We start from the raw sequence: 25,805 nt of genomic DNA on the forward strand, positions 1-25,805 counted from the left end.
GCGTAGTTAGAACACGCACAGATCATCTTTTAGGTTCTGTGAAGCAACCTCCGATGAAGCATTGCTATGAGGCGCCTGAGACGTGATTGCATGAAGAGCTCGCCGACGAAAGCCCCACATGACAGCGTGCAGCCCAGGATGTAAACTCCACAGTACAAGACAAGTGGCTCCTTCTGTCCACCGTCGTGGCTCCCTCGCCTATTCACGGCCATTCCTCGCTGAGGGATGGCGAGCCCAGCTTCCGCAACGGCCAGAACGAGACGACGGTGCTGGTACCTGCGGAAACAAGAAACACAGCATTCATATCGCTTTGGTGGCAGGAAAACACGATAGTTTTAAAGCTTTCAAATGAAGCTGGAATGTATTGCACAAATACACCGGCTTTTCTTTTCCTTCGAATTTTCTCTCCTGCTTGCTATGAATGAAAGAATGAATAACTTTTACAGTAATTCTTTACTCTAGAAACCTTTTTTTCGTTCAACTGCACATACAAGTCTTTTTTTTTTTAGGATGCACAATGACAGTTTACCAATATCCTTCAAGAGAAAACTATAGAACAGCTGGGGGGGGGGGAAGGGTGTGCGACCACAGCTTGCATTCATCCCCCTTCTCGCGTCGTGAAATCCTTACCATCATCCGGGCGGACGCGTGGTCATAAAAACAGTCCAAAGGCATCTAAACGCAGTTTATGCGCGACGCTAAACCTGTAGGTTAGAGCCCGAAAGAAGTGCGGTGGTTCCAACAGACGCAGCAATGCATGCCCTTGGGTCCCTCCCGCACACGACCTGCTGGATATAAACTCCAAATCCTTGCCCACTCCTTTGATAGAATGGGACAGCGTTTACGACAGCAGGAGTAATGCGAGAGACCCTGAAAAGATAAGAGTATCGTCTGTCTGTGAATTTTGCTACTGCCAAAGGCCAGTGCTCTAAAAAAGGAATAGCTGCATAAAACTCACTGCCAGTAAAACACACGCAGGCATTAGTTCTTCATTTTTCATTTACAAATCTACCGTGTATTCGGCATTAGTTTTGATCTCTTTTGTTCATTTGAACAATTTTATTTCCTTTGAAAGACCTCCAGAAACGCAAGCTTGTTATAAAGACCAAAATATGTTCCTGGAAGAAAAGGTTTGGTTTATGGGGTTTAACCTCCCAAAGCGACTCAGGCTATGAGGGACACCGTAGTGAAGGGCTCCGGAAATTTCGACCACCTGGGGTTCTTTTACGTGCACTGACATCGCACAGCACACGGGCCTCTAGAATTTCGCCTCGATCGAATTTCGACCTCCGCGGCCGGGATCGTACCCGCGTCTTTCGGGCCGGCATGCGAGCGCCATAACCACTCAGCCACCGCGGCGGCGGTCCTGGAAGAAAAGAGCACAAAATGACGCATTCACAAAACGAAGGGGTAGACAGGACGATGCTGGAAACTTCTAAAACCCGGTAAGGAAGGCGACTTTCTTGATAATACCCAAAATCCTGTTGCCGACAATAGCTCAAGAGGCTATCAATAGGAAATTGAAGCCTGTGAACACTTTATCATCAAATATAAAAAGTCACGATCTACAGCATTTTAAGAACATAAATCTCGGCGCTTTGCTCGAAGACGTGAACGGAAAAGAGAAGACATGTACCTACCCACAAAAGCGCACAAAACTGTCGTTTCCCACAAAAGAATACAAAACTTGTTCCCTCTGGGGTTCTACGACCCCTTTTTACACATATAAACTGCGCGCGCTGTGTTCCCGTCATCCAGGTGCCTACGCCTGCAGCGCAACTGCGCATGACGGAACACTTTCTGGCGAGATGTGGCATGTATTCGCTGGGGCGATTAATGGTATAGGGCGGCCAAAATAGCACGCGGGGGATTCCGGCGGCAGCGCTACTGGAGTGCGGTCACGCTATGGGCGAATAGCACGAGCTGTCGCTGTTGGCGCGGATTACGGGTCGGAACCTTACCAGGATGAAGACAGAAGATGGAAGCGGCATCCCTGAAGAAGGAATAGCCGTTTGGCTTGAGTGGCAGCTCTCCGAGCCGCCGGGTTTCTTGGAACGCTTACGGCTCTTATCTTTGCCGCTTCGTTACATTTGCGTTTCAGTGTGTCTTCGTTTTGTCGAACTCAAGTGTTAGCGCACGTTGTGTTGTAGCCATAGCATTAATCCCACGAGAGCCTTGACCGCATGCTCTGCACCACCTTTGCGTTCCATGTGTACCCTCTGTGAAAGCGTTACCTTGTTCTGGATAAACCGGTGCCTGTTATGCGGGGTGTTGGTGTGTCACTCGTCGGGCGGGACCATGGCTCGCGGACTTCGTACCCTGGAAGGGGAGGCCTTCTCCCCTTAGGGCCATTTTTACCGAGAACGGCTCGTGGCAAAATGCGGTCGGTCAGTTCATAAACGTTCACTGGACCTCTTGGTGCTCAACGAGCCCTTGGGCGTCCGGACCTGGGTGAGCGTTGTAGACTTCTTAACCAGCACCTACATGAGTGCCATTTATTTCATTTCTCTGGTCATCGAGGACTCGTTGTGCTCAGTACCACAACAGAGGCTGTTCAAACCTGTGCGCGACTTAATAGAAAGCCGAGATACGGTTTCTTTCTAGAACAGTTCCTTCCTGACTGTCGACGCATATCCGCAACCTTTAACGTGTTATCTACCATCCGTGCTCGTTTAAGCAGGAAGACCGCAGGTATTTAAGGAAGCAGGCTACTCCTATTGGCGGCTCGCGTGTGGCTCCTGTACAGTTTCATATATTTCTATGCATTCTCAGAGTCGTCGTGTCCACACATACTTGTGAACGCGTATTTTTCTGCTATTAAGTCCGTTTAGAAGCAATAATTCGGTCTTTAAATAAGCCGATCATAAATATTCTAACTCTGTGGTTTTTCATAATAATAATCCGGTATGCGTAAACAAACTTCCGAAAAAGAGGGTATTTTCAAAAAAAATATATTCTGATTTTGAAACACTGGGCAGTAGAAAGAAGTTAAACATGGTAGGCAAAAGCATGGCCGGCCGGCCGGTACTTCAGATCATGACAGAACCTCTTACTTTGGCTGCTCGCTTGAGGGACGCCTAAGGCCTAGCGAACTTCTCCGAACTGCGTGCGTAAGCGACGCAAGGTGAGGCTGCGAACAAGATAACACGGCTGTGCGAAACTCCTCCCGGGCAGCCGTGTGGAACATACCACTTAAGCTGCCTTTGTTGTGGTCATTCGAGTTAAGCCTGGTCCCCTCTCACGCCACAAAGTGAACAGACGCATGCCGGAGATCCTTGAGCAGCAACAAACAGAATAATTCACAGAAAATACACCGCGGCTATATTTTAGTCGCCAATTCTGCGGAAAACAACGTTTTGCGCTTGCAATGTTAACCTTCCCGTCCTTGTTTGTGTGGGTGGTGGTGGTGGCGGTGGAAAGCATTTATTCATCTATATGTACAGAGAGGTGCTCGGGGAGAGGCCCCTAGTGGGTCTCGCCTCTTACAATACAAGGCGGAGCCCCTCATTCCGAGACCCGGTTGGTCCTGACCGCTGCGCAGGCCCGCTGAACCAGGGCCTGTTGGGCCGATAGTTCCTGGCAGCCAAGCAGAGGCGCCTCCCAGTCCTCTCGGGTAGAGGAAGGGGTGATGGGGGGAAGGGAAGGATATGGCCTGCATGCCCAAACCATGTGAAAGGTGTCGGCCACCTCCCCACAGAATGAACAGCGGTCATCAAGAGAAGAATCAAAGTGCTTGAGAACCGCCGGGCACACCAGGGTGTTTGTAAACAGCCCCAGGAGAGTTCGTTCGCCAGCTTTACCCAGTCCCTTCATAGGAGCCTGGTAGCGCCGGTGTTCGGCACGATGGTGCTCAGTAATATCGGTAAAGAAAGAAGAGGGCTGTGATCTGCGTTAAGGTCCTCCCAAAGAACGCCTGGTGCCCGTTAAGTGAATGCGCGGGCTGCCTCATGGGCGGCTTCGTTACCTGGCATGCCTTCGTGGCTAGGGACCCATATGATTAAGCGATGAGAGGGATCGCAGTCGCGAGTATTGTTACGAAGAATTTGGCGAGCAAGTGCAGTGATCCAACCGAGCTCAAAGTTACGACAGGCTCCGCGAGAGTTTGGTCCCCTTTGTTGAAATGTCTCACCGACTCGCCCAAAAACGCTCTCTTAAACCGGTTGCTAATGTATCATAATGGCATAATGTATCACTTTTAATCTGATGATTCATTTCTGAGAAAGAGTTAATGTTTTTAAATGTGGTTTGTGTGCTGCGTACAGCGGTTATACTGGACTGGACATAATTTCTCAGCAACATCATTCCAAGAACCCAGGCATAGGGAGCTAGACCTTGAAAACAGGGACTGCTATTTAATGATGTATAGGTAAGCCTTGCTTAAGAAATGTGTAGGTGACAAATACGAAAAGGCCCAAACTACGTGGGCTATGGAGATTACTGAATAGAAAACGCGAGCGAATATTCAAATACAACGCAAACAAGAATCCGACTGCTGTCAGAGAAAGCGCGAAATAGAGGAGCGAAGTCCGAGTCGATGAAGGTGAACTTGTCAGCCATATGAAGATACGTGTAAAAACACATCGGGGCAGGAACATAGTGCGCATATAAGAATAATTCCCCTCTCGGCAGGGAATCGGCTCCGACTGGAAGAGCAATGAAGTCAAGGAGTTTGCTGCTTACTTCTCTCCAGTCTCCGCCTTCTGTCGTGTAAATGGTGTTGTTGAGTGTCCTGTAAGCGTCTATCAATGTCAAAGCTTCTGGCTTTGTCTTAATGTCAGCGTACGCGGCATCAGTAGTGGACGCCTTTACTCTGTACTTGTGCCCTCTGGAGAATGTTCCCTCCGATTTCTCGTGAACGAACACTTGCGACGGAAGTACCGTTTCGCGAGCCTCACATTGCCGAAAGCGGTCCTCAGGAACGTTGATGTCATCGGAACCCACACTGACCACTTGGCAGAGTCCTCGCGGAAAGTCACTCAACGCGTCCTCATGCGACTCCGCCGGAACGAACAAAAAGTGGCGTGCTTCGTTTGCTACCAAGCTTTCAAACAGAAATCTGGTGGTTAGTGGCAGCTTACGACATGAAGGGGAAAAAAATACAATTCTTTTTTCAAGCACAAATTCCGGTATAATTTCTCGGAAGTTTCCGCAGTGCCTTCCATGTACGAAGCCTATAAATTCACGCTGTATCTTATCATCAGAAGCAGTGAAAAATTTCACCACAACGGGAAACTGTTCAGCTCTTTGCCAATGGATGCTCGTGTCCAGCAATGAGTACAGCACTACTGGCCGTGGAGTATCTGATTTTGACGCGGCTATTATGGCCAACATGAGGTCCTGGGTTTCCAGCCCGTTCACAACAAGAGGAGCCAAGAGGATATATACTTGGTATGTTAAGACACCCAGTTCTTGCTGTTCGGGTGCATATTTGCAAAACTAGCGACATAGATTCGATAAACAGCACAGCACACTAGGGCAAGAATTGCAGACCATGAAATATGAGGATTAAGATGGTTTAATTCCGTGCGACATACTAAGCCTAAGCCCTGCTCCACTCACTGCTTTCCGCCACTGCGCGCCATGACAGAAAGTCGCCCACTCCTTGGCTGCTAAAGAAGTCGCGTTTCTTTTTAACGTTAATATTATTTCACGTTGGGTGTCGGCTCCGGCATATTTCCGGCAGGGTATATAGTTTCGTTGCACGCATCCTTCGGAGGCCGATTCAACGGATGTGGTATTTTGAGTACCAGCGTCCGCCTCTTTCTTATCGAAACAAGGAAAAAACTATGGCTAGTGAAAGGTAGAATTTTCTTGCTCCATCGATCTTGGACTGTGGAATGTCATTTCCTTCTCCTGCTTTAAAAGTAGCTCGTCTTCTCAAACAAGCTCTTACCGCTGCCGATAATTTTCAGCACACTTCAAATCGAGAGAACTTCGGCTGTTCAGCTACCTCTACCGGAAACCGCATGCGTTTCTCTTATCTTAATCAAGCCACTCCTCACGCACTACAAATGCTGTCTCTGAAGACTTCTTGATCAGGTAATGAAGACTTTGCCGGAATGAACTCCATTTCTGGCCAACCGCACCTGACTCCCCAAAACACGCCACTATTGTTGGCCAGCTTTTTGCATGCTTCGCTCAGCAATTCATTTCACTTTTCAGCGTGCATATTTCACAAGATAAGGACCTGTTATAAGGCTCGCTGCCAGGCACTCTGTCGATCAACCCAGCGAAGCAGTGAACGCCTTAGCAACAAGGAGCCACTTTTCTTACGTACAGAGAGGATCTAAACTGTGGGCTGTCCTCGAGTGTTGTTCGAGGCCGCCAATTAATCAATGCCAGTACAAAACAAGTGAGATAAAAAAGTTACCACGGCGCCATTTCCCCAGATAGAGAAGTTTTGTTGCCCGTGTTGCGGCCCTATGAGTAATTTTTTTCCGGCTGGCAAAAACAGTTTATCACGATCAATCAGAGCGTTTCGTTCTCATTTGAAATCTAAAGTCTGACGAAAACTCGTCTGGTTGGGTAGAAGATTCATGTATGAAGAAAAAGGAACGCCGACCAAAAGGTTGTTGTTTAAAACGAAGACGTTTCGGCTTCCATACGGAAGCCTTGATCACTGGGCGGAAAGCCCAAAGCACAAAGCTTAAGTGCGACGCAGTAATCGCCCCAAGCATCTTGCGTACGTAGGCGGGAGATTGCCTGCGTTGTGGTTAAGGGTTTTGTCTGTTGTTTGGATTATCAGGGATTCCATATATCGACGTGACAGCCAATTCTTTTCTCTTGCGATGACTGATGCTTCTTCCCACGCTATATTGTGCGTCGCGGCTTCCACGTGTTCCGCAAGTGCATGAGATGCAATCTTTTTGTTCCTGACGTCGTTCTTGTGGTCCCTCAATCGCCTTTCGAAATTCCCGCTCTCGCCGATATAGCAGTAGTCGCAGTCTGCGCAGGGAATCTTATAGATGACGCCAGGAAACTTGTCTTTCTTTATCTTGTCTTTGGCGGCCACCAGCTCATGCCTCAGCTTGCACGCAGGAACGTGAGCGACGTGCACACCGTAAGTGCGCAGAATGCGAGCCAAAGACTCGCTCACGCCCGGCACATATGGGATAGCGGCTCGGGCTCGGCAAGGAGGACCAACTGGTTCTGATGGGCGTGAAGACCGTTGAAGAACAGAATCCACGAAGTGCTTGGGGTAGCCGCATTCACTCAATTCTCATTTCAGGGAGCACAAATACGAAAACAGCATTATGATGAGATTTTATAGCATATTAAAGAGCCCCAGCTGATCGATGTAACTCGTAGCACTCCAAAACAATCTGGTTTTAATGCGAAAGCATTACATATGTCCCACTAGCACATAATCGGTCCGCCGCCATCCACGGCAGCAAATTTGGATGATGCAATAACGCTGGTGTAGGATGTAAGAACATATGTAAGCTATCATATATAGTCATTGGTAATGAAACGTAACGTACTATCACCTATACTCGTGGTCAGAATCGTTCTCCAACACGTCATGAATCAGCACTTTACAAATAACATGACGAAAGGTGTATAGAGTTTCTACAAACTGTATTTAGTCATGAAGTGTTGTCATAGACATCACTTATGGCTCATAATCATCCTGAAGAGTAGCATGATTAATCACTTATTTCTGCAAAGTACCATGAATCATCACTTTACAAGCTACGTAATGTTAGGTATACAGCTTGTACAAAGTATGCACAGTCATTTCTCGTAGTCATAGTCATGACTCATGACCCACAGTGATTCTTCAACGCAGCATAACTCAGCACTTTAATATTTTCGCATTATGACACGTAAGCAGTCTCCGGAGAAAATAGAAAAAAAAAACTTCTCACCCTTATGTCATCGAGCGGCATTCGGACCCACGGTAACGCGACCAGAACATTTTCCCTTCCCGCAGCTTTTCTTTTTTAATCGAGATGTTTTGCATTAGGCGTAATGAGAAAAGGAAAGAAAGCATGCTCTTGGGTCAATGCCCACGCATGACTTGCTCGATAATAACTGCAAATCTTTGTCCATTAATTTGATAAGGAAATGGGACAGCGTTTACGTGAGCAGGCGCAATGCGGGAGTCTCTTAAGAAGGTAGGAGATAGACTCTTTGTAAACTTTGCTACTGCTTAACACCAGTGCTCCAAAAAAGGCATATGTGCATAAAACTCGCTGCCAATGAAAGACACATAGGCATTAGTTATTTTTCTGTTACGAAATCGCCATGTATTTGGCACTCCCTTTGTTTCCTTTAGTTCAATTCAGCTTTTTTTATTTCGTGTGAATGGCCTCCACAAACACAAGCCTCTAACAAATATGAAAATGTGTGCACGGAAATATTAACTGGCGGTTCAGCATTTCTAGGCCATAAATATATTCTTGTTTATGGGGTTTTAACGTCCGAAAGTGACTCAGGCTATGAGAGACGCTGTATTGAAGGCCCCCGGAAACTTCGATCACCTGGGGTTCATTAACGTGCACTGATATCAAACAGCACACGGGCCTCTAGAATTTTGCCTCCATCGAAATTCGGCCGCCGCGGCCGGGATCGAACCCGCGTTTTTCAGGCCAGCAGCCTAGCACCGTAACCACTCAGCCACCGCGGCGGCCATAAATATATTCCGAGAAAGCCCAGTGTTTTGCATGTGAGAACCAGTGCCACGTACCAGAAAGCAAGACTTAGGTGTCACTGGCTCAGGGTGAGAGTTACGCCTGCCTTCAAATTTTGCATCGTCAATGCCAATTTGCCCAATGTACGCCGGCGGCCTTGCTCCATCCGTGTTTCCGCCACAACCTTGACCACGCCAACTCTTTCAGCGCACATCTCTCTGTCACTACTGCCACCTAGACCAAAGCGAGAATATTAATGATTGTATTATTAGTTGATGAAGAAGACGATGTGCGATTCACTTGACTTTTTCAATTTTTATATTGATTAAGTCTTCTCACGCCTATTTTTCCCCGCGCAAATACCTCATTGGGATTATCTACTGAAGATTGGCCAATCCCCCTGCGTGGGTATGTGCCATGTGTACTAAGAAGAAGAAGAAGAAGAAGAATAACGCTAGAGTGTGTTTTTTTTTTGGTTGACGTGGCTCAGCTACCCAGGCTGCGGGGCAGTGGCTAAGTACCTGGCGGTGTTGCGTTAGCTTGCTAAATTTCTCCTTCTTTTTGTCTGTGCCTGTTTGCTCCTGTTCTGGGGTGATTGGGTGCGGGACGAGAGCTTCATGTCGACTTCTTCTCCTGGCCAGGGGTTTTCCCCTTGGTCGGCATCTCTTCCTAAAGACCAGCTCCCACTTGATCTCTTTTTCCGCAGCGGTGTTTCAAGCATTCCAGTCGCATTAGTGCCTTCCGATGGAGGCGCTATCCGACTGAACAACCCGGAGGCAGTGCAGGCGGCCCTTCAGTCCACATCGAAGCACTTTATGCACATTACCGATGTCCGGCAGTTCGGCAGGGGTGGTGTTTTGTGCCGGTCGTCGGATAAAGACTGTATTGAAGATCTTCTAAAGTGCACGACCTTCGCCAGCCACCCGGTGAGCGCATTCATTCCGCCTCATCTCGCATGTTCCAAGGGCTTGGTCCGAGGGGTCGACTCTCGATTGAGCCCTGCGGAAACGCTTGAGAACCTCTCGCCTGCGGGAGTGATTGCTGTCCATCGATGCAGCAGGCTGGTTGACGGAGTAAAAATTCCTACGGAGTCCGTCATTGCCACATTTGCAGGATTATTTTGCCCTTCAGAGATTAAGGTGTGGCCATTGGTTTTTCGAGTAGATGCCTTTAACTCTCGGCCCCTTCAATGTCAAAACTGCTGGCGATTTGGCCACAGCGGCAAAGCCTGCAAATAGGCCTTACGCTGCTGTGCCTGTGGGGAACGTCATTGCAGAGAGGAATGTCCTGAACAGCAACAAAAGTGTTGTTTGTGTAGCGGTGCTCATCCTGCTGATTCGCCTGACTGTCCTGCCCGAGCACAAGAAGTTCAGGTGCTCGAGCTTATAGACAAGCGCAGATGCACGCGGAGAGAGGCTTTTGCCGCAGTCAACGAGAGAGCCTCAGCCTACTCTAGTGTGGCCGCCAAATGCCCACCCATAATGGATTCTAGTTTGTCCCAGACTATTACAGCGGCAGTTGAGAAAGCTGTGGCAAATGCAATGGATCGCATTATGGAAACCGTGTCCACGTGCATTTCGCAGGTCATAGCTGCTCAGATGACCAATCTTCTGCAGGCGTCCACCACTCCGCTCTTGTCTTCTTTGGCTTCGGAAGCTACCCCTCCTTCTGTAGTAATCGATTCCGCTCCACAGGGCCAAAAACAATGTGAGCAACAAAATACCTCTCAGCCCTCTCCTTCGAATAGCGTTATGGACGCATCCTCTATGGATTGTATTGATATGGAGTGTGATCTCCGCGTCCAGAAACGAAGTGGGTCTCCTCTGAATATTGCAGGTCCATCTTGCCCCCAGTCAAAGACAAAGAAAAGCAAGTCAAAACGCTAAGACCAGTATTCTAGAAAAGGCAGTCGCGGCTGCGGCACTTCCGCCAAGATAGGGTTCTTAAGTGTCCTCCAGTGGAATTGTCGATCAATATTCTCAGCTTCAATAGATTTAAACTGCCTATGCAATCAGCTTCTACCAGATTTAGTTGCTTTACAGGAAACATGGCTAACTCCAAATTTCAATTATCATCTCAAGGATTACCATCCGTTCCGGCTTGACCGGTCATCACGAGGGGGAGGGTTGTTATTGCTCATATCTAAAAAGTTTTGCCACAGGGCATACATTTCTTTTCAATATGCGGACAATGAATGTGAAATCCTTGCGGTTGACCTCAGTGTCCCAGGTCAACAGCCCTTTACGGTAGCTAATGCATATTTCCCGTCTGGTGTGCGTGACACTCGGCCCCTTGACTCACTCATGTCTAGTAGCCGATCTCAGGTTCTATTACTTGGCGACTTCAATTCGCACCATGTGACTTGGGGGTTTAATACAGACAGCTTTGGTTCTAGGCTATTTGATTGGGCTTCTGGCAACAACTTGATCTGCAACAATTCAGGATTGCCTACGTTTGTTCGCAGTCAATGCCGCTCTGCCCTGGATTTAACTTTTTCCTCCCCAGGAGTCTCCATTATGTCTTGGGCGCCTGTTGACTGTGCAACAAACAGTGATCATCTACCGATTAGTTTCAAGTTTGCGTGTAAATTAACTCTTCCTGAGCGACATCAGCGCACGTTAATAAATTACACTTGCTTTAGAGACACTCTTAAATCAGCCCTCCAAATCACTTCAGACACTCGCGCTCAGATAAGTGCCGAAAGCAAGGCTGCACATCTATGTTCAGTACTGGACCATGCAAGGCAAAAGTCTGAATTTTTGGTTAAGAGAACAAAGGGTGCAATCGCGAACAGTTGGTGGAATTCTGAGTGCACGCGTGCATATAGACGACGGAAAGCAGCTTGGAAGAAACTTCTCATCAATCAATGCCCAAAAAATTGGCTGGATTATAAGTATGTTGCAGCAACATTTAAGCGCACTGTCGCCCGTGCAAAGGAGGAGTATAATACAAATCATTATGATTTCCTTTCCCAATCGGGCAGTAAACGAGCCTTGTTTAGTTTCATGAGGCGCAACAAGGTGATTCCTCCGACTGCCAACATTGAATCCCTCGTTCAGTCCCCTGCTGACATCGCAAAGGCCTTAGAAGATATTGCGTGTGGCCTAGAGCTTCGCTTTACATCTGCTTTACCTTCTCCTACTATATTCACATGCACCTCAAGTGATTTCACTGAGGTCTCTATGCCTGAGCTGTCGCAAATTGTTCTGCGCTTATCCCCAGCGGCTCCTGGCCCCGATAAGGTCACTTCATCTATGATCAAAATTTTGTTCAATGAATCTCCTGCAGACCTGTTGGCTCTAATTAACCATTCTATTAAAGGTCCTTGGATACCGCATGAGTGGCGTCTTGCTGAAATAGTTCCATTGCTTAAAAAGCAAGGGGAGGGCTTAACTTTAGACAATATACGCCCTATTTCGTTAACATCGAACCTAGTGAAATTGGTGGAAAGGGTCCTTCTCGGCCATGTCATGTCATTCATTTCAGAAAATGCTGTATTGAATCCATGTCAAATTGGTTTCAGGCCGGGTTGTTCAATTTGGTGTGCTCATACTGATCTTGAGAGTCGTATTAAATTAGCTCGCAATAGAAAACAGTTTGCTGCGCTTGTCACCTTGGATATCAGTAAAGCATACGACAGCGTGGAGCACTCGACTCTATTACTAAGATTACAGGAACTCAACTTCCCAAGCTATTTTGTAGCCTGGATTTCTGTCTTTTTAGAAAATAGAGAATTTTACTGCTGCCAAAATGGTATTTCCTCGAGGAGATTTCCACAGACAAGAGGTGTTCCGCAAGGATCAGTTCTCTCCCCTGTTCTTTTTAAAATTTTTCTAAGCTCAATTCCATGCATTCAAAATGTGAAAACTTATGTGTACGCCGACGATATTGCATTTTTTGCATCAGCAGGTGACATTCACACTCTTTATCGCACCCTGCAAAATTACCTCAATCTTCTTGACAACTGGCTAGGAAGAATTCATCTGTCCCTTAATGTGAAGAAATGCGCATTGTTAGTATTTCCAGTTTCTGTTCCTGTAAACATCTGCCTGGTCTATGGAAATAACATAATACCTCAAGTCCAGACGGTGAAGTATCTCGGTGTAATATACGACTCTACTCTCTCCTGGCGGCCACACATTGAGCAAGTTTCTGCAAAAGGAGTTCGGGCCATTGGCATCCTGCGCAGGCTTTGTAGTGCTAGGTCAGGCATGAGAAGGCATACGCTTCTGATGATTTATAAAATGTACGTCCGCCCAATTTTGGAGTTCGGGTGTGTTTTATTCTCAGGAGCTCCTGCCTATAAACTTCGCCCTCTTGTGCTTTTGGAGCGTGAGGCGTTGCGCCTTTGTCTGGGGCTTCCAAAATATGTCGCCAATGCTGTTCTGCACCTTGAGGCGCGAATGCCTTCGTTATCAGCTAGGTTTCGCCTTTTAACAGTTCAAACATTTTTAAAATTGTGCGACTCCCCTCTTCACGCTTCCAGTATAATATTTCTTAGTCAACCTTCCGCCTTTTTTAGTGCTGCCTGGTCTCGATTTCATACCCCGCAGATATGTTACGTGCAGTCCCTCCTTGATCGCATAAATATCCATTTCACTGATGTCCGCCAAATATATAACAACTCCTCATCTGTCCAGATTGAATTCGATGACATTTTCCCATCGAATGCAAAGCTGCAGCCCTTCCCGCTTCTTCAGGGTCTATTGCAGGACCACCTAAGGTCCTTTCCCTCTCATGTTCTTATTGCTACCGATGCCTCGCAGGATCGCGAAAAGGCAGGTGTGGGAATTTTTTCACCTTCACTGGATTGGTCTTTTTCTCTCCGTCTTCCTGACTTCACTCCAATTTTTCTGGCTGAATTATTAGCAGTAATCTTAGCCTTACGAAAATTAGAATCTACCGTTTCCCAGGTCGTGGTTATGACAGACTCTCTGTCCATTTGCTCTTCCTTATCCTCGCCCACTGACTCTCGGCCATTACGCCTCTTTAAGTTCCTGATTCCGCTGCATCTAAATTCGGTAAGGTTGCTTTGGGTACCAGGTCACATGGGCTTTCACTTAAATGAGGTTGCAGATTCCTTAGCAAGAGCCTCTCTCAGCGGCCCAATTGTTGCTGTCCTACCATCGTGTGCATATACAGCTGCGGTGAGGTTTCGCAGCTACACAATATTTCAGGAATTTGCTGCCTCGGCTCTTACATCGTCTCCCGAATATCAGCATCTTCTGCATCCTTGGAGTAGCAAAGACTGGCGCTCACGCAGACTAGAGGTCTCTTTCACGCGCTTGCGTTGCCGGGTTCCCCTTCTAAATTTCTACCTTCACAGATCTGGCCTGGCAGCTTCCCCACTGTGCCCTTTTTGTGCCGAACCTGAGACAATAGATCACTTCCTGCTGTTCTGCCGCCGCTTTTCTCATTTGAGGAAGCGTCTTTTGCAAATTCCATTTCATCAACTGGGCTTGCCTGTGTCTTCCGCGGTTGTTCTTTCCATTGGCGCTTCTTTGCTTGGACGAAGCGACAGGAGTGTGCGCTCTGCTGTGCAAAATTTTCTTCAAGAAACGCAGCGACTCCCATTCTAATTTCTTTTTCCTGATCTCTGTCAGTAAGACATTGCAACATTACAGGCATTGTGTACTATTATGCACATTAAGCAATTGTCCCGTCTTCGATCTCCAAGTTAACTGGACCCCTTTCCTTCCCTCTTCCAATCTATCAGACTACATACTATTTCCACTGCTTTTCCCGTCAAAAATTTCCTGTATCCAGTAATTAACCGCCTGTGTCTTGGCCACTCCCCCGTAGTGGGTATGTGCCAGCAACGTCTGAGGCCTTCCTTCCTTCCTTCCTTCCTGTGTGTTGCAGTTTAACATGAGGCGTGTTTCGCTGCGGCTATAGCTTAGGGTTCTTGCGTGGGGACCAGCCAAGCTGATCTGTTCGCGCCGCCACGGGATCGAGTCCCAGTCGCGAATATTTATTTATTCATTTTTATTATATAATGCTCTTGGCACAACCCACAAACGCTGCACGAAAAACCAGCAGAAAAGGACAATTCACAAAAAGGAGTAGACAGGATGACGCTGAAATTCTTTACAACGCGTTAAGAAGGGCGCAATTGTGGTAATAGACAAAAGACGGTAGTAAATTTAAATGATGGTCCGTTGGATTCTTCAGAACAATTTAGACCCTTCCAAACGTAGATGATTCGGCGGTGATGAAGGAGGAAACGTTCGGTGATTGAGATGATAAAAAGGAGGAAATATATTTACCTGAATATACGACAGCGAAAACTGCAAGTTACATAATCACAGTCACAGAAACCAACAGAGCCAAATGTAAAATAAACGAACTGGTCTCACACAGAGAACTTGTAGTCGAACACCTTACTTATCGACACAAGGTGTCGGTTAAAGCCTAGGCATTCTTGAGGTACGTGCTAAGCACGGAACCTCTCAGTAGACACATGTTTAATGCTTTTTTTGCATTTTATTAGTCTCGAAAATAAAGATGTTAGGAAGGCATGTTCCGAGGCCCGCCATAGACTTCGCTAACCAATGAAGTTCTGATACAAAGTAGCCGCAGCCCCTGAAGGTTGAGCACAGCCTTATGCCGAAGGCTTGGATAAAACAAAAAAGAAACACATCAAGAAAGCATTCCGAACATCCTCTAAACGCGGGACTCCTTACCCTTATCACGCAATGCTCTTTTCCTATCCCATTTCGCCGCAGCACCAGCGTGTCGCTTCTCAAGGATGACGAGTTCTTCTAGCTAACTGACAGGGCGAGTAATTTGCTGGCTTATCGCGGCAGTGTGGAATGGCGGAGGCAGGAAACGAGCCTCGCGACGCTTCGGTGCTAGCATGAATACCTGCAAACGAAAGGGCCCCCCGCGAACCTCTTCGCAGGTTCGCATGTTTCCGCGGAAGTGGTATGGGGACCCGCTGCCTTGGGAACGCCACACCGGATCGAGCGGCACCGCCTGCTGACCGCCTGCTGCCTACTACGCTCTTCACGCTCCACGCTTGCTTTCTTGGTGCATAGGCGGATGCGCACGCTTAAAAGTGTTAGGAGTCGTCGGCCGTCGTAGCAATGCTATCAAGCCGACAATGACATCCGCGCTTTAGTGCATGCTTGCGGGGACGTGCGGGACAGGACCTCTTAGAACTCTGCGCGCTACCGGGCGTGTACAACGACATCAAGCTAATGTAATTAAAAAGGTAACGGTGCCTTAATGAACCACGGCCGTACATGTCTTCCCTAATAGGGTAATTGGGGGTGTAATCCGCTGAATTACACTAAAAAAGACAGGCCGCTTGAAGGAGGCAGAACAACTTGAGGGAGGCGGAACCTTGGCCAATGAGGAGTGAGAGAGAGAGGGCTGTGTGGGTGACAAATATAGATATAGCCAAACCAGGAGCAGATTCAAATGCCCCCCAAAAATTCCTGAGAGTTAAAAGGTGGAAAAGGTCGGGAATACGAGCCTCCAGGTACAGAAATGCGGTGGGAACTTATTGAGAGAGACCTAGGCAGAGGCACAGTCCACGTCTTTCTAGCAGCAGCAACGGATGAAGCTTATATTTAGAGGAGCCAAAAAAGAGTTCGCAGCCGACTTCCAAATGGGTCGGACCTAGGCTTTAAAAAGAAGTAAAATCGTGTCCCGACGCATTCCAAACTTCCTATTACTTATTTGTAGTAGCCTACCTAGTGCACGGTCACTTTTCTCAACGTTAGTCTTGATGTGGGACCGCCAATTCATACTGGCATCATAAATAACACCTAGATACCTCAAAGATTTCATCCGAGTACGCCGTTCAGGGATCCATGCATACTGTCGCACTGTTATGAAGCCTTGAGATAGACACTGTTCTTTTATAGCTTTCGCTGATGAAGTTGCTGCGCACGACAGCTTCTCTCAGGTTATGTCTCCACCAAACGAAGACAGAAACGCTTCCTATTCTCTTATCTCAAAAGCACTCGAAATGCTACACAGCACAGCATTCCCATTGTGGACTCACTGCATGGTTCGCTTCGATAGAAACAGTACTGAGCGTGAAAATCAAACAGCAATAGAAACCGGTGAAGAATTAACTTGAAGAGGTGCAGTTACCGGCGTGGGCGCCATAAGTAGCTGCATGTCAGTGTTTTTGTAATTTTTGGGTTAGCCCCGCGTTGTTCCAGGTAAAGACGAAACACTTGAGATCTCAAGACAGTTACCTTTAAATTTAACTTGGCTAGACACTCACCTTCAATGTCGTGTTAACAACACGGAAGTTTTAGTAAATTACTTCTTCCACGCTTCTAATTTGCCCCTGAGAGCGACACGCTGCCAGTAAAGATAGAAAACTTTTTCTAAGACATCGTGTTAGGACAATTAAAGAAATTTTACAAACCCCAAAGGTTGAATATTTCTAAAACAGCAGTTGCGTGCAGCGCCGCCACATGGACTCAACCCGCTTCATCACCGCCTGCCTTCTTCGTTTCCTGGTGGTACCGGGAGTTTCCTTTTCGTGAGGCCGTTGCACGTTCGTGAAGTTTTGGCCAGGGTTCGGCGTAGCTTTGCTGACTCGGGTGATGTAAGGTTTCCGTCACGCTGTTTGCAGCCATGTCTTTCACCTCTCTGGGAGGAGGCTCGGCAGCTTGGTTCGCCAGCCTGCCGGTCGACAGCTTGCCTTTGGTTTCATTTCAAAAGAATGGTGTGGCTTCAATTCCGGTGGCGTTTGTACCGATAGGAGATGGAATGATGAATTCCGGTGGCGCTTGTACCGATAGCAGATGGATTGATGAAAATGAAGAATCCGAAAACAATACAGCAACAACTGAAAATTCTAACGATTCAGTATCTCAACACATCTGTGGTGCGACCTTTCGGGAGGCGTGGCATTGTTTGTAAATCAGCAAACATTGGGTGTGTGTCGAATCTCTGCAAGTGTAATTGCCTTCAGTTCTCTACCGGTTAAAGCCTTCATTACTGAGCAGCTTGCGTGCACTAAAGGCATTGTACGTGGGGTGGGCCCGTCATCTTCCACTCAAGAAATTTTGGAGGTATTCCAAAAACTCACGGATCCATGCATAAATGTAGAACGGCGGGTGCAGTAGTTACAATTTGATGAGAAGGATCGAATATTCAACGCTGTCATATGCTTTAGCAATGTCAAGCTTCACCAACGCTGATACTTCGTTCTTGCTCATAGCAAGGCGGACTCCGCTCTCTCAAACGACACGGGCAGACATTATGGAGCATCCGCGCGAAAGCCAATCTGGGCAGAGTGCACTGCGTTGATTTCTGAAATATGCTCTGATAGGCGGCTGTGCACAATTCTTTCTATGAGCTTTACCCAATGGGATGTTAGAGCTGTCGACCGAATATTATCAATATGGAATCCTTAATTCCAATCTTTTAGGAGCAATATTTTTTCGCCAGCCCTTGTGCGATTCGCTCTAACTCATCTTTCGCCTCGTGTGGAGAGAGCACAACTGAGTTTGTTAACTGCATGGTTGAGGAGTTCACATTTCGTTCCATTAACCGACACAAAGCCTTCTTATTGTTTGGGTTTTACAAATACGTATTCAAATTTTTGTAGTCATCCTTTGCTATAGTTCGTTGAAATGAGGCTGAGAAAAATTTGTACTTGATACAAATTGCCGGGCTCTGATTACGCGAAAGGCTTCTCCACGCTGCTTTCCTGCCGCGGAAGGCTGTCTCAGACGCGTCATTCCACGATGGGGATGGTTATTTATTACAAACAGCAGACCAAGCAGTGAACTGGGAGCTCTCCGTGGCTTTTAAAAAGGAAGAAAACACTCGCTGAGACCTGCCGGTCCTACATGAACAAGGATCGGATGTAAGGGAAGCGCGTAAAGAAGATTTGTAGCCTGCAAGATTAACTAATTTTCGAGCAAACCCAGGATCTCGGAGGCGGCTGACCAGGATGGTGATAGTAATTGGCAAGTGGCCACTAGATGTACCGAAGTCAACTATGGACCGTGCCCCTACACCTACCCCTCTTGCTGCCAAGAACAAATCGAGATCTGAACGCGAACGTCTGCGAATGAAGGTTATGGCCCGAAAATTGCAGCAGCGCACATAATTTGCCGACTTCCATGTCCATAACATCCTTCCATGAAAGTCAGTGTAGGAACCCCAGACGACGTGATGTGAGTTGAAGTCCCCGGCAATGATGACCCTGCTAGCGTTGGCAAATAAGCTATCTAGATAGTCTGTTCTGCATACTCCTTCTGGAAAATAGACGTTAGTGAATGTGACAGTAGCGCATTGCGGCAAAGTGGGATCTACAGCTGGAAGTTCGCAATCAGAAAGCATCACTTTTTCAGTTATTACTGCCCGGTGACACGATTTTGAAGAAATCAGGGTCACTAACCCGCCGCTCCTACCATTTATGCGGTCCACTCGGAAAACACGAAGCCTATTTAATGCAAATGACTTTACAGAGATGAGCTAAGTTTCACGCAAGAGCACAATATCTGGATTTTGAGAAGATAAAAGAATCTTTAAATCAGGAAGAGAAGGTGCAACAGAGCGGCAACTATATTGGAGAACCTTTACACCCGCCATGACAACTATTCGAGACTAGAGGCTGTAAGAGCCTCTTGTAGCATATCTGACTAGGAAGACACTTTAGAAGGCCCTTTTTTAGTCTTGACCTGGGGAACAAAGTACTTAAAGGGAGAACTGGAAGCACGACCCTTCTGCGTAGGAGAAGCCATTTCCACATCATTAAGGCAAATACTGTTGCGAGAAAGACTGACAGGGACGCTATCGTGAGGTAGCACGTGAGACGGCACTTTGGGTGATGACGTGCCAATGAAAATTTCAGCACAGGCTTGAAGTGATGTTCATGGTCTTGGAACAACAGGCTGAGGTTGACAAACATTCTGGTTTGAAACAATATCAGGCAACGCCTGCGCGAAGCTGCTGAGCATGCGCTCGACCACAACTGAGAGTGCTTTTTCGACAGTGGACACTATTCAGGCAGACAATGTGGCCTCAAAGTCAGGAGCAGAGGAACACTCAAGGCTGGCGTAAGGGTGCTTTTGCGGTTAAGGAGTGCCTAAGCGTCTGCTCGGGAGCAGCGATTCTGCTCAATTATTTACAATAAACTTTGCCCCTGTGACCGTTTTTCACAAGCGCCAACATCGTCGCTATGGACGTTACTGCATGAACAACACCTTGGTTGTTCAGCGGTGCAGCTGTCGGAAGATTGGCCTTCACCACACACCCGGCATCTGGTCGCCGACTTACACGCTCTACCAGTGTGTCCAAATCGCCAACGGTTGCTACATTGCAAGGGAAGAGGATCTAGCGGGTCCACACGATAGACAATTGGCTAAATTTTCAACACCGAGGGGCATGTGCGACCAGCAAAAGTTGTTATAACGGACTCCGTAGCAACACGAACTTCAGCTACTTCGCGAGAGCAGCGGTATACAAAGATAACTCTCGATCCGCTATCGTGGAATACCTCCAAAATTTCTTGGGTGGAAGATGACGGGTCCACCCCACGTGCAATGCCTTTAGTGTACGCGAGCTGCTCAGTAATGAAGGCTTTAACCGGCAGGGAAGTGAAGGTATTACACTGGAGGAGATTCTACACACACTCAATGTTTGCATATTTACAAACAATGCCACGCCTCCCGAGAGGTCACACCACAGAAATGTCGAGATAGTGACTCGTTAAACTTTTAATTTGCTCCTGTATTGTTTTCGGATTCTTCATTTTCATCATTCCATCTCCTATCGGTACAAGCGCCACCGGAATTGAAGCGCCACCATTGTTTTGAAATGAAATCAAAGGCAAGTTTTCGACCGGCAGGCTGGCGAACCAAGCTGCCGAGCCTCCTCCCAGAGAGGTGAAAGACATGACTACAAATATCGCGACGGCAACCTTTCATCACCAGAGTTAGCAAAGCTACACCGAACCCTGGCCAAAACTTCACGAACGTGCAACGGCCTCACGAAAAGGAAACTCGCGGCACCACCAGGAAACGAAGAAGGCAGGCGGTTGAGTCCATGTGGTGGCGCTACACGCAACTGTTGTTTTAGAAATACTCAACCTTTGGGGTTTGTAAAATTCCTTTAGTTGTTCAAACAAGATGTCTTAGAAAAAGTTTTCTATCTTCACTGGCAGCGTGTCGCTCTCAGATGCAAATTAGAAGGGCTTTACTAAAACTTTCGTATTGTTAACACGACATTGAAGGTGAATGTCTAGCCAAGTTAAATTTAAATATAACTGCCTTGAGATCGCAAGTGTTTCGTCTTTACCTGAAAAAATGCGGGGCTAACCCAAAAATTACAAAAACACTGACATGCAGCTACTAATGGCGCTCACGCCGGTAACTGCACCCCTTCAAGTTAATTCTTTACCGGTTTCTATTGCTGTTTCATTTTCACGCTCAGTACTGTTTCTATCGAAGCGAACCATATAGTGCGGCCACAGCGCGTACGCAGTGCTGTGAAGCATTGCGAGTGCTTTTGAGATACGAGAATAGGAAGTGTATCTGTCTTCGTTAGGTGGAGATATGACCTGAGAGAAGCTGTCGTGCGCAGCAACTTCAGCAGCGAAAGCAATAAAAGCACAGCGTCAATCTCAAGGCTTCATAACAGTGCGAAAGTTATGACATCGATAGGGCGGTCTTTACCGGCGAAACGTCAGCTGGTTAATTCAGTGAGTCAGCATAATGGTTTCCAACGGTTCTTACAAAAAAAAAAGTGCTGGCCGTAATGACAGCTCCAAAGTGTCACCAGGCTCTTGTGCGAACCGTTTTTGGGAGCCCAGTTTAACCTCTCTGTTTTCGTAGCTTAGTTTTACATAGCTCTACTCCTTTATTGTAATAGTATTGTGGGAACATATGTATTTAATAAAATACTGCAATCAACTGTCGGTGAAACGTGAAACGCAATTAAAGGCGAGTCAAACTTTTTATTTTTCGTTTCCCTCTATTTTACGAGAGAAGTGTGGAATTCATACGCAAAAAAGAAGATGCAACATTCTATGCGTTGAGGCTGGAGTGGGGCAGAGGGGAGGAAAAGAGAACCTTATAACATTCTAGGTAACAAAATTCTTTTCCGCGGAAAAAAACGCTTGTATTTCTCGGAAATATCTCCCCAAAGCAGTTTTTTGCTTCGGCTAATATTTGTTCTTAGTTTTGCTCTAGAAGGAGTCGAAAATTGTTAAAAGCTAGGCGGCAATACATTTTAAAAGTGAAACAATGAATGTCGCAGCAAAGATAACTTTACTTACCTAAGTGGGTTGAGACTGTGCATTGCAGTTGCTTGCAACATCGTCAAGTGGTGCTCACCGGGGACGAGGCCCCACTGCGAAGCGACTGCCACTTCGTTGTCAGTGCATACTGAGAGGGCCACGTGCCTACCTTCACTGGTTTTCTGATAGCACTGGGAGATGTCAATCTGGACAATGTATCCTTTGCCGCAGAATCCCTGCCATTTGTGGATCAAGGCCAGATTCCTCAAAGCGCCTGGCCTGAGATAATTTGAATAGAAGTTACGCCATTCTTTGCTAAGACACGGGCATAATGTACCACTTTCAATCTGATGATTCATTTCTGAGAAAGAGTTAATGTTTTTAAATGTTGTTTGTGTGCTGCGTACGGCGGTTATACTGGACTGGACATAATTTCCCAGTACCATCATTCCAAGAACCCAGGCAGCGGGAGCTAGACCTTGAAAACAGGGACTGCTATTTAATGATGTAGGTAAGCCTTGCTTAAGAAATGTGTAGGTGAAAAATACTAAAAGGCCCAAACTACTGGGGCTATGCAGATTACTGAATAGCAAACGCGAGCGAATTTTCAAATACAGCGCAAACAAGAATCCGACTGCTGTCAGGGAAAGTGTGAAATAGAGGAGCGAAGTCCAAGAGTCCATGAAGGTGAACCTGTCAGCCCTACGAAGAGAAGTGTAAAAGCACAGTGGAGCAGGAGCATAGTGCGCATATAAGAATAATTCCCCTCTCTGCAGGTAATCGACTCCGACTGGAAGAGCAATGAAGTCAACGAGCTTTCTGCTTACTTCTCTCCAGCCTCCGCCTTCAGCCGTGTCAATGGTGTTGTTCAATGTCCTGTAAGCGTCTATCAATGCCAAAGCTTCTGGCTTTGTCTTAATGTCAGCGTACGCGCCATCAGTAGTGGACGTCATTACTGTGTACTTGTGCCCTCTGGGGAATGTTCCCTCCGATTTCTCGCGAACGAACACTTGCGACGGAAGGACCGTTTTACGAGTCTCACATTGGCGAAAGCGGTCCTGAGGTGCGTTGACGTCATCGGCGCCCACACTGACCACTTGGCAGAGTCCTAGGGGAAACTCACTCAACGCGTCTCCATGCGACTCTGCTGGAACGAACAAAAAGTGGCGCGCTTGGCTTTCTACTAAGCGTTCAAGTACAGACCTAATGGTAAATGGCAGCCTACGCCACGAAAGGGGCATAAATACTGCTCTTTCCATAGCAGAAAATTCAGGTATGTTTTCGCGGGACGTACCGCAGCTCCTTCCTCGTGTGTAGCCTAAAAACTCGCACTGCATCTGATCTACGGAAGTAGAGACAAATTTCAGTGCAATGGGAAGCTTTTTTACGCTTTGGCGAAGCTGATTGGTGTCGAGCGATGAGTACAACATTACTGGTCGTGAACTATACGATTTTGACGCTGCCATTATGGACAACATGGAGTCCTGCGTTTTCACCCCGGTCACAACAGCAGCATAGAAGAGGACATATGGTTGCAATGTTAAGAAACTTAGCCTGTTTTTGCTACTCAGATGCATTTTTGGCTAAACTGGTGACCGGCGTTCGATGAACAGCACCGTATATTCCCTGAGGGATTGCAAGCTGTCAGATCTGAGCTCTAGTAGTGTTTGAGTTGGACCTATTAGTCCTAACAGCTACTTTTCACTCACCGGTTTCTGCACCTGCGTTCCATGACAGAAAGTCGCCCTCTTCTTGGCGGCTTCAGAAGTCTTGTTTCTCCTTAATGTTATTATTTCACCTAGGGTGTCGTCTATGGGATATTTGCGGCAGATTTTATAATGTCCTAACGAGCGCTTTTGGGAAGACGGATTCACAGGATAACTTACTGTAGCTTTCAGCGTCCTACTGTTTCATCCTACTTTCTTTCGAAACAAGGAAAAATTTTGCCTACTGAAAGGTAGAATATTGTTCCTTCATTCAATCCTGGACTATGAAATGTTAGTTTGTGCTCCTGCTTTAAAAATGGCTGCTCTTCTGAAACCGGTTCTTACTGCTGCTGATAAGATTTAGTACACTTCAAGCCGAGATAAGTTCAGCTGTGCAGCTACCTCTGCTAGAAAAGGCATACGGTAATCTTCCCGTCATAATCACGGCACTCCTCATGAACTGCAAGTGCTGTTTCTGAAGACTACTTGATCCGTTAAGGAAGAAGACTTTGCCGGAATGAATACCACTTCCAACCTACTTCCCGACTCCCCGAAACATGCTACTATGTTCTGCCAGCTTTGTGCATTTTCAGCTCCGCAATCCATTTTTCGTTTCTGGCACGCATATTTCACAAGCTTGGGATCTGTTGCAGTGTTCGGTGTCAGGCACGCTATCGATCAACCTAGCGACGCAGTGCGCGCCATAGCAACCACGAGCCACATTAAAACGAACATAGGGTATGGAAACGGTGGGCTTTTTTCCATTGTCGCTCGAGGCCACGAATCAATCACAGCGAATACAAAAAGGACAATGTAACGAAGGTACACGATATCACTTCCACGAATATAGAAGTTTTCTTTGTTGACCACTGCTGCGGCCCCATGAGTGCTTTTTTTTTTTGGTTGGCAAGCACAATACAGCATTTTCACTTCAGGGCATGGCGTCCTGATTTTAAATGAGCCGGAATTGAAAAATAGCATCGAAATGATATTTTAGTACGCATTAAAGAGCACGAGCTGATCAAAATTAACCGGATAGCGCTCGAGCATGACCTCATTTTCATGCGAAAACATTAAGTGTCCCATTAGCACAAAATCCGTCCACCGCCTTCCAATGCGCGAAATTCGGATGATGTTGCAGCGCCCCTCGCGCCGAGCTGAGCTCGCAGGCCATGGCAAGCGGCACCGGGCAAGAAAGAGGAAGTTGGGCTAGGCCGCTGCAGCGCGAGCAGCGCAATAAAAAAAAAGGCAGTTTGAACCTCAGCGCTGTCGGAGCTGGTTCTTCCTCGCCTTAGCTCCGACAGGTTCTTCCTCACCTTAGCTCCGACAGATTTGGTGATCCAGCTTCGAACACGCAACCCCTTCCTCCTCCATGGATTCCGCTGGCTCTTCCGCCCTTCCTACCGGCGGCGACACGCCCCAGAACGCTGAGTCTCTCGGGGCTTTGGTGACCGCGTTCCAGCCTGTCAGCCTACCGCTATATTGGCCCAAAAGCCCCTGCGCCCGGGCCCTGTAGGTTGAGACGCATTTCCAGCTGCGACGTATAACCAGCCAGGCGACCCTCCACCTCGTGTCCTCCCTGCCTCCTTACGTCGCTGGAGAGTTAGTGGACGTCATCAACTCGCCGTACACGGCTAGACCCTTCGACACGTTGAAGGCGGCTATCATCGACCCCCTAGCGCAGAAAACTCCAGCAGCTCCTCAGCGCTACAGAACTTGGTGACAACCGCCCTTCGCAGCTCCTCCGTCGCATGCGCCAGCTTCTTGGAGACTCTGGTGCTCAGCACGACCCCCGTCTGCGTGAGTTGTTCCTTCAGCGTCTTCCGCAACACATGGTCCCCATCCTCGCAGCTGCGGGTGATGTTTCATTCGACAAGCTCGCTGAACTCCAGACCGTGTTGCAGTACTCACGGCTCCCCAACGTCAGCTCTGTGACCAGACCGCCTCCAACTACTACCGCACACTCCCAGTATGCCAGCATCGAATGTTGACTTGATGCTCTTGTCAGGTGGCTCGATGTGCTCGCGCCCTTAACACGCCGTTCGTCGCCGAATTTCCGGTCACGCCACTGCTCACCGCCACCTTCGCGTTGTTCAGAGCCCCAACCATCTGACGTGCGGCCCGACACATGTATGCTGGTACCACCGTACCCTCGGCAGCTCTGCTCGCAAGTGCACCCACCCGTGCTCCTGGTCGGGAAACGCTGCGACCGGCCACTGACGGCGCCAAGTGGTGCAGGTGGACGGGCAT

General features: G+C 47.5%; 1 protein-coding gene across 1 annotated transcript; it reads right to left on the reverse strand.

Annotated features, from left to right (window-relative positions):
• On the reverse strand, positions 1–25,805 carry LOC144124084 (uncharacterized). Its single transcript, XM_077656749.1, has 4 exons — positions 25,632–25,805; positions 22,187–22,370; positions 21,889–22,069; positions 1–276 (listed from the first exon to the last, which is right to left on the reverse strand). The coding sequence occupies exons 1-4, from the start codon at positions 25,803–25,805 to the stop codon at positions 30–32; spliced, it is 786 nt and encodes a 261-aa protein (XP_077512875.1). The 3' UTR covers positions 1–29.

Source organism: Amblyomma americanum, chromosome 3 (assembly GCF_052857255.1).
Source record: "Amblyomma americanum isolate KBUSLIRL-KWMA chromosome 3, ASM5285725v1, whole genome shotgun sequence".
Classification (NCBI taxonomy): domain Eukaryota; kingdom Metazoa; phylum Arthropoda; class Arachnida; order Ixodida; family Ixodidae; genus Amblyomma; species Amblyomma americanum.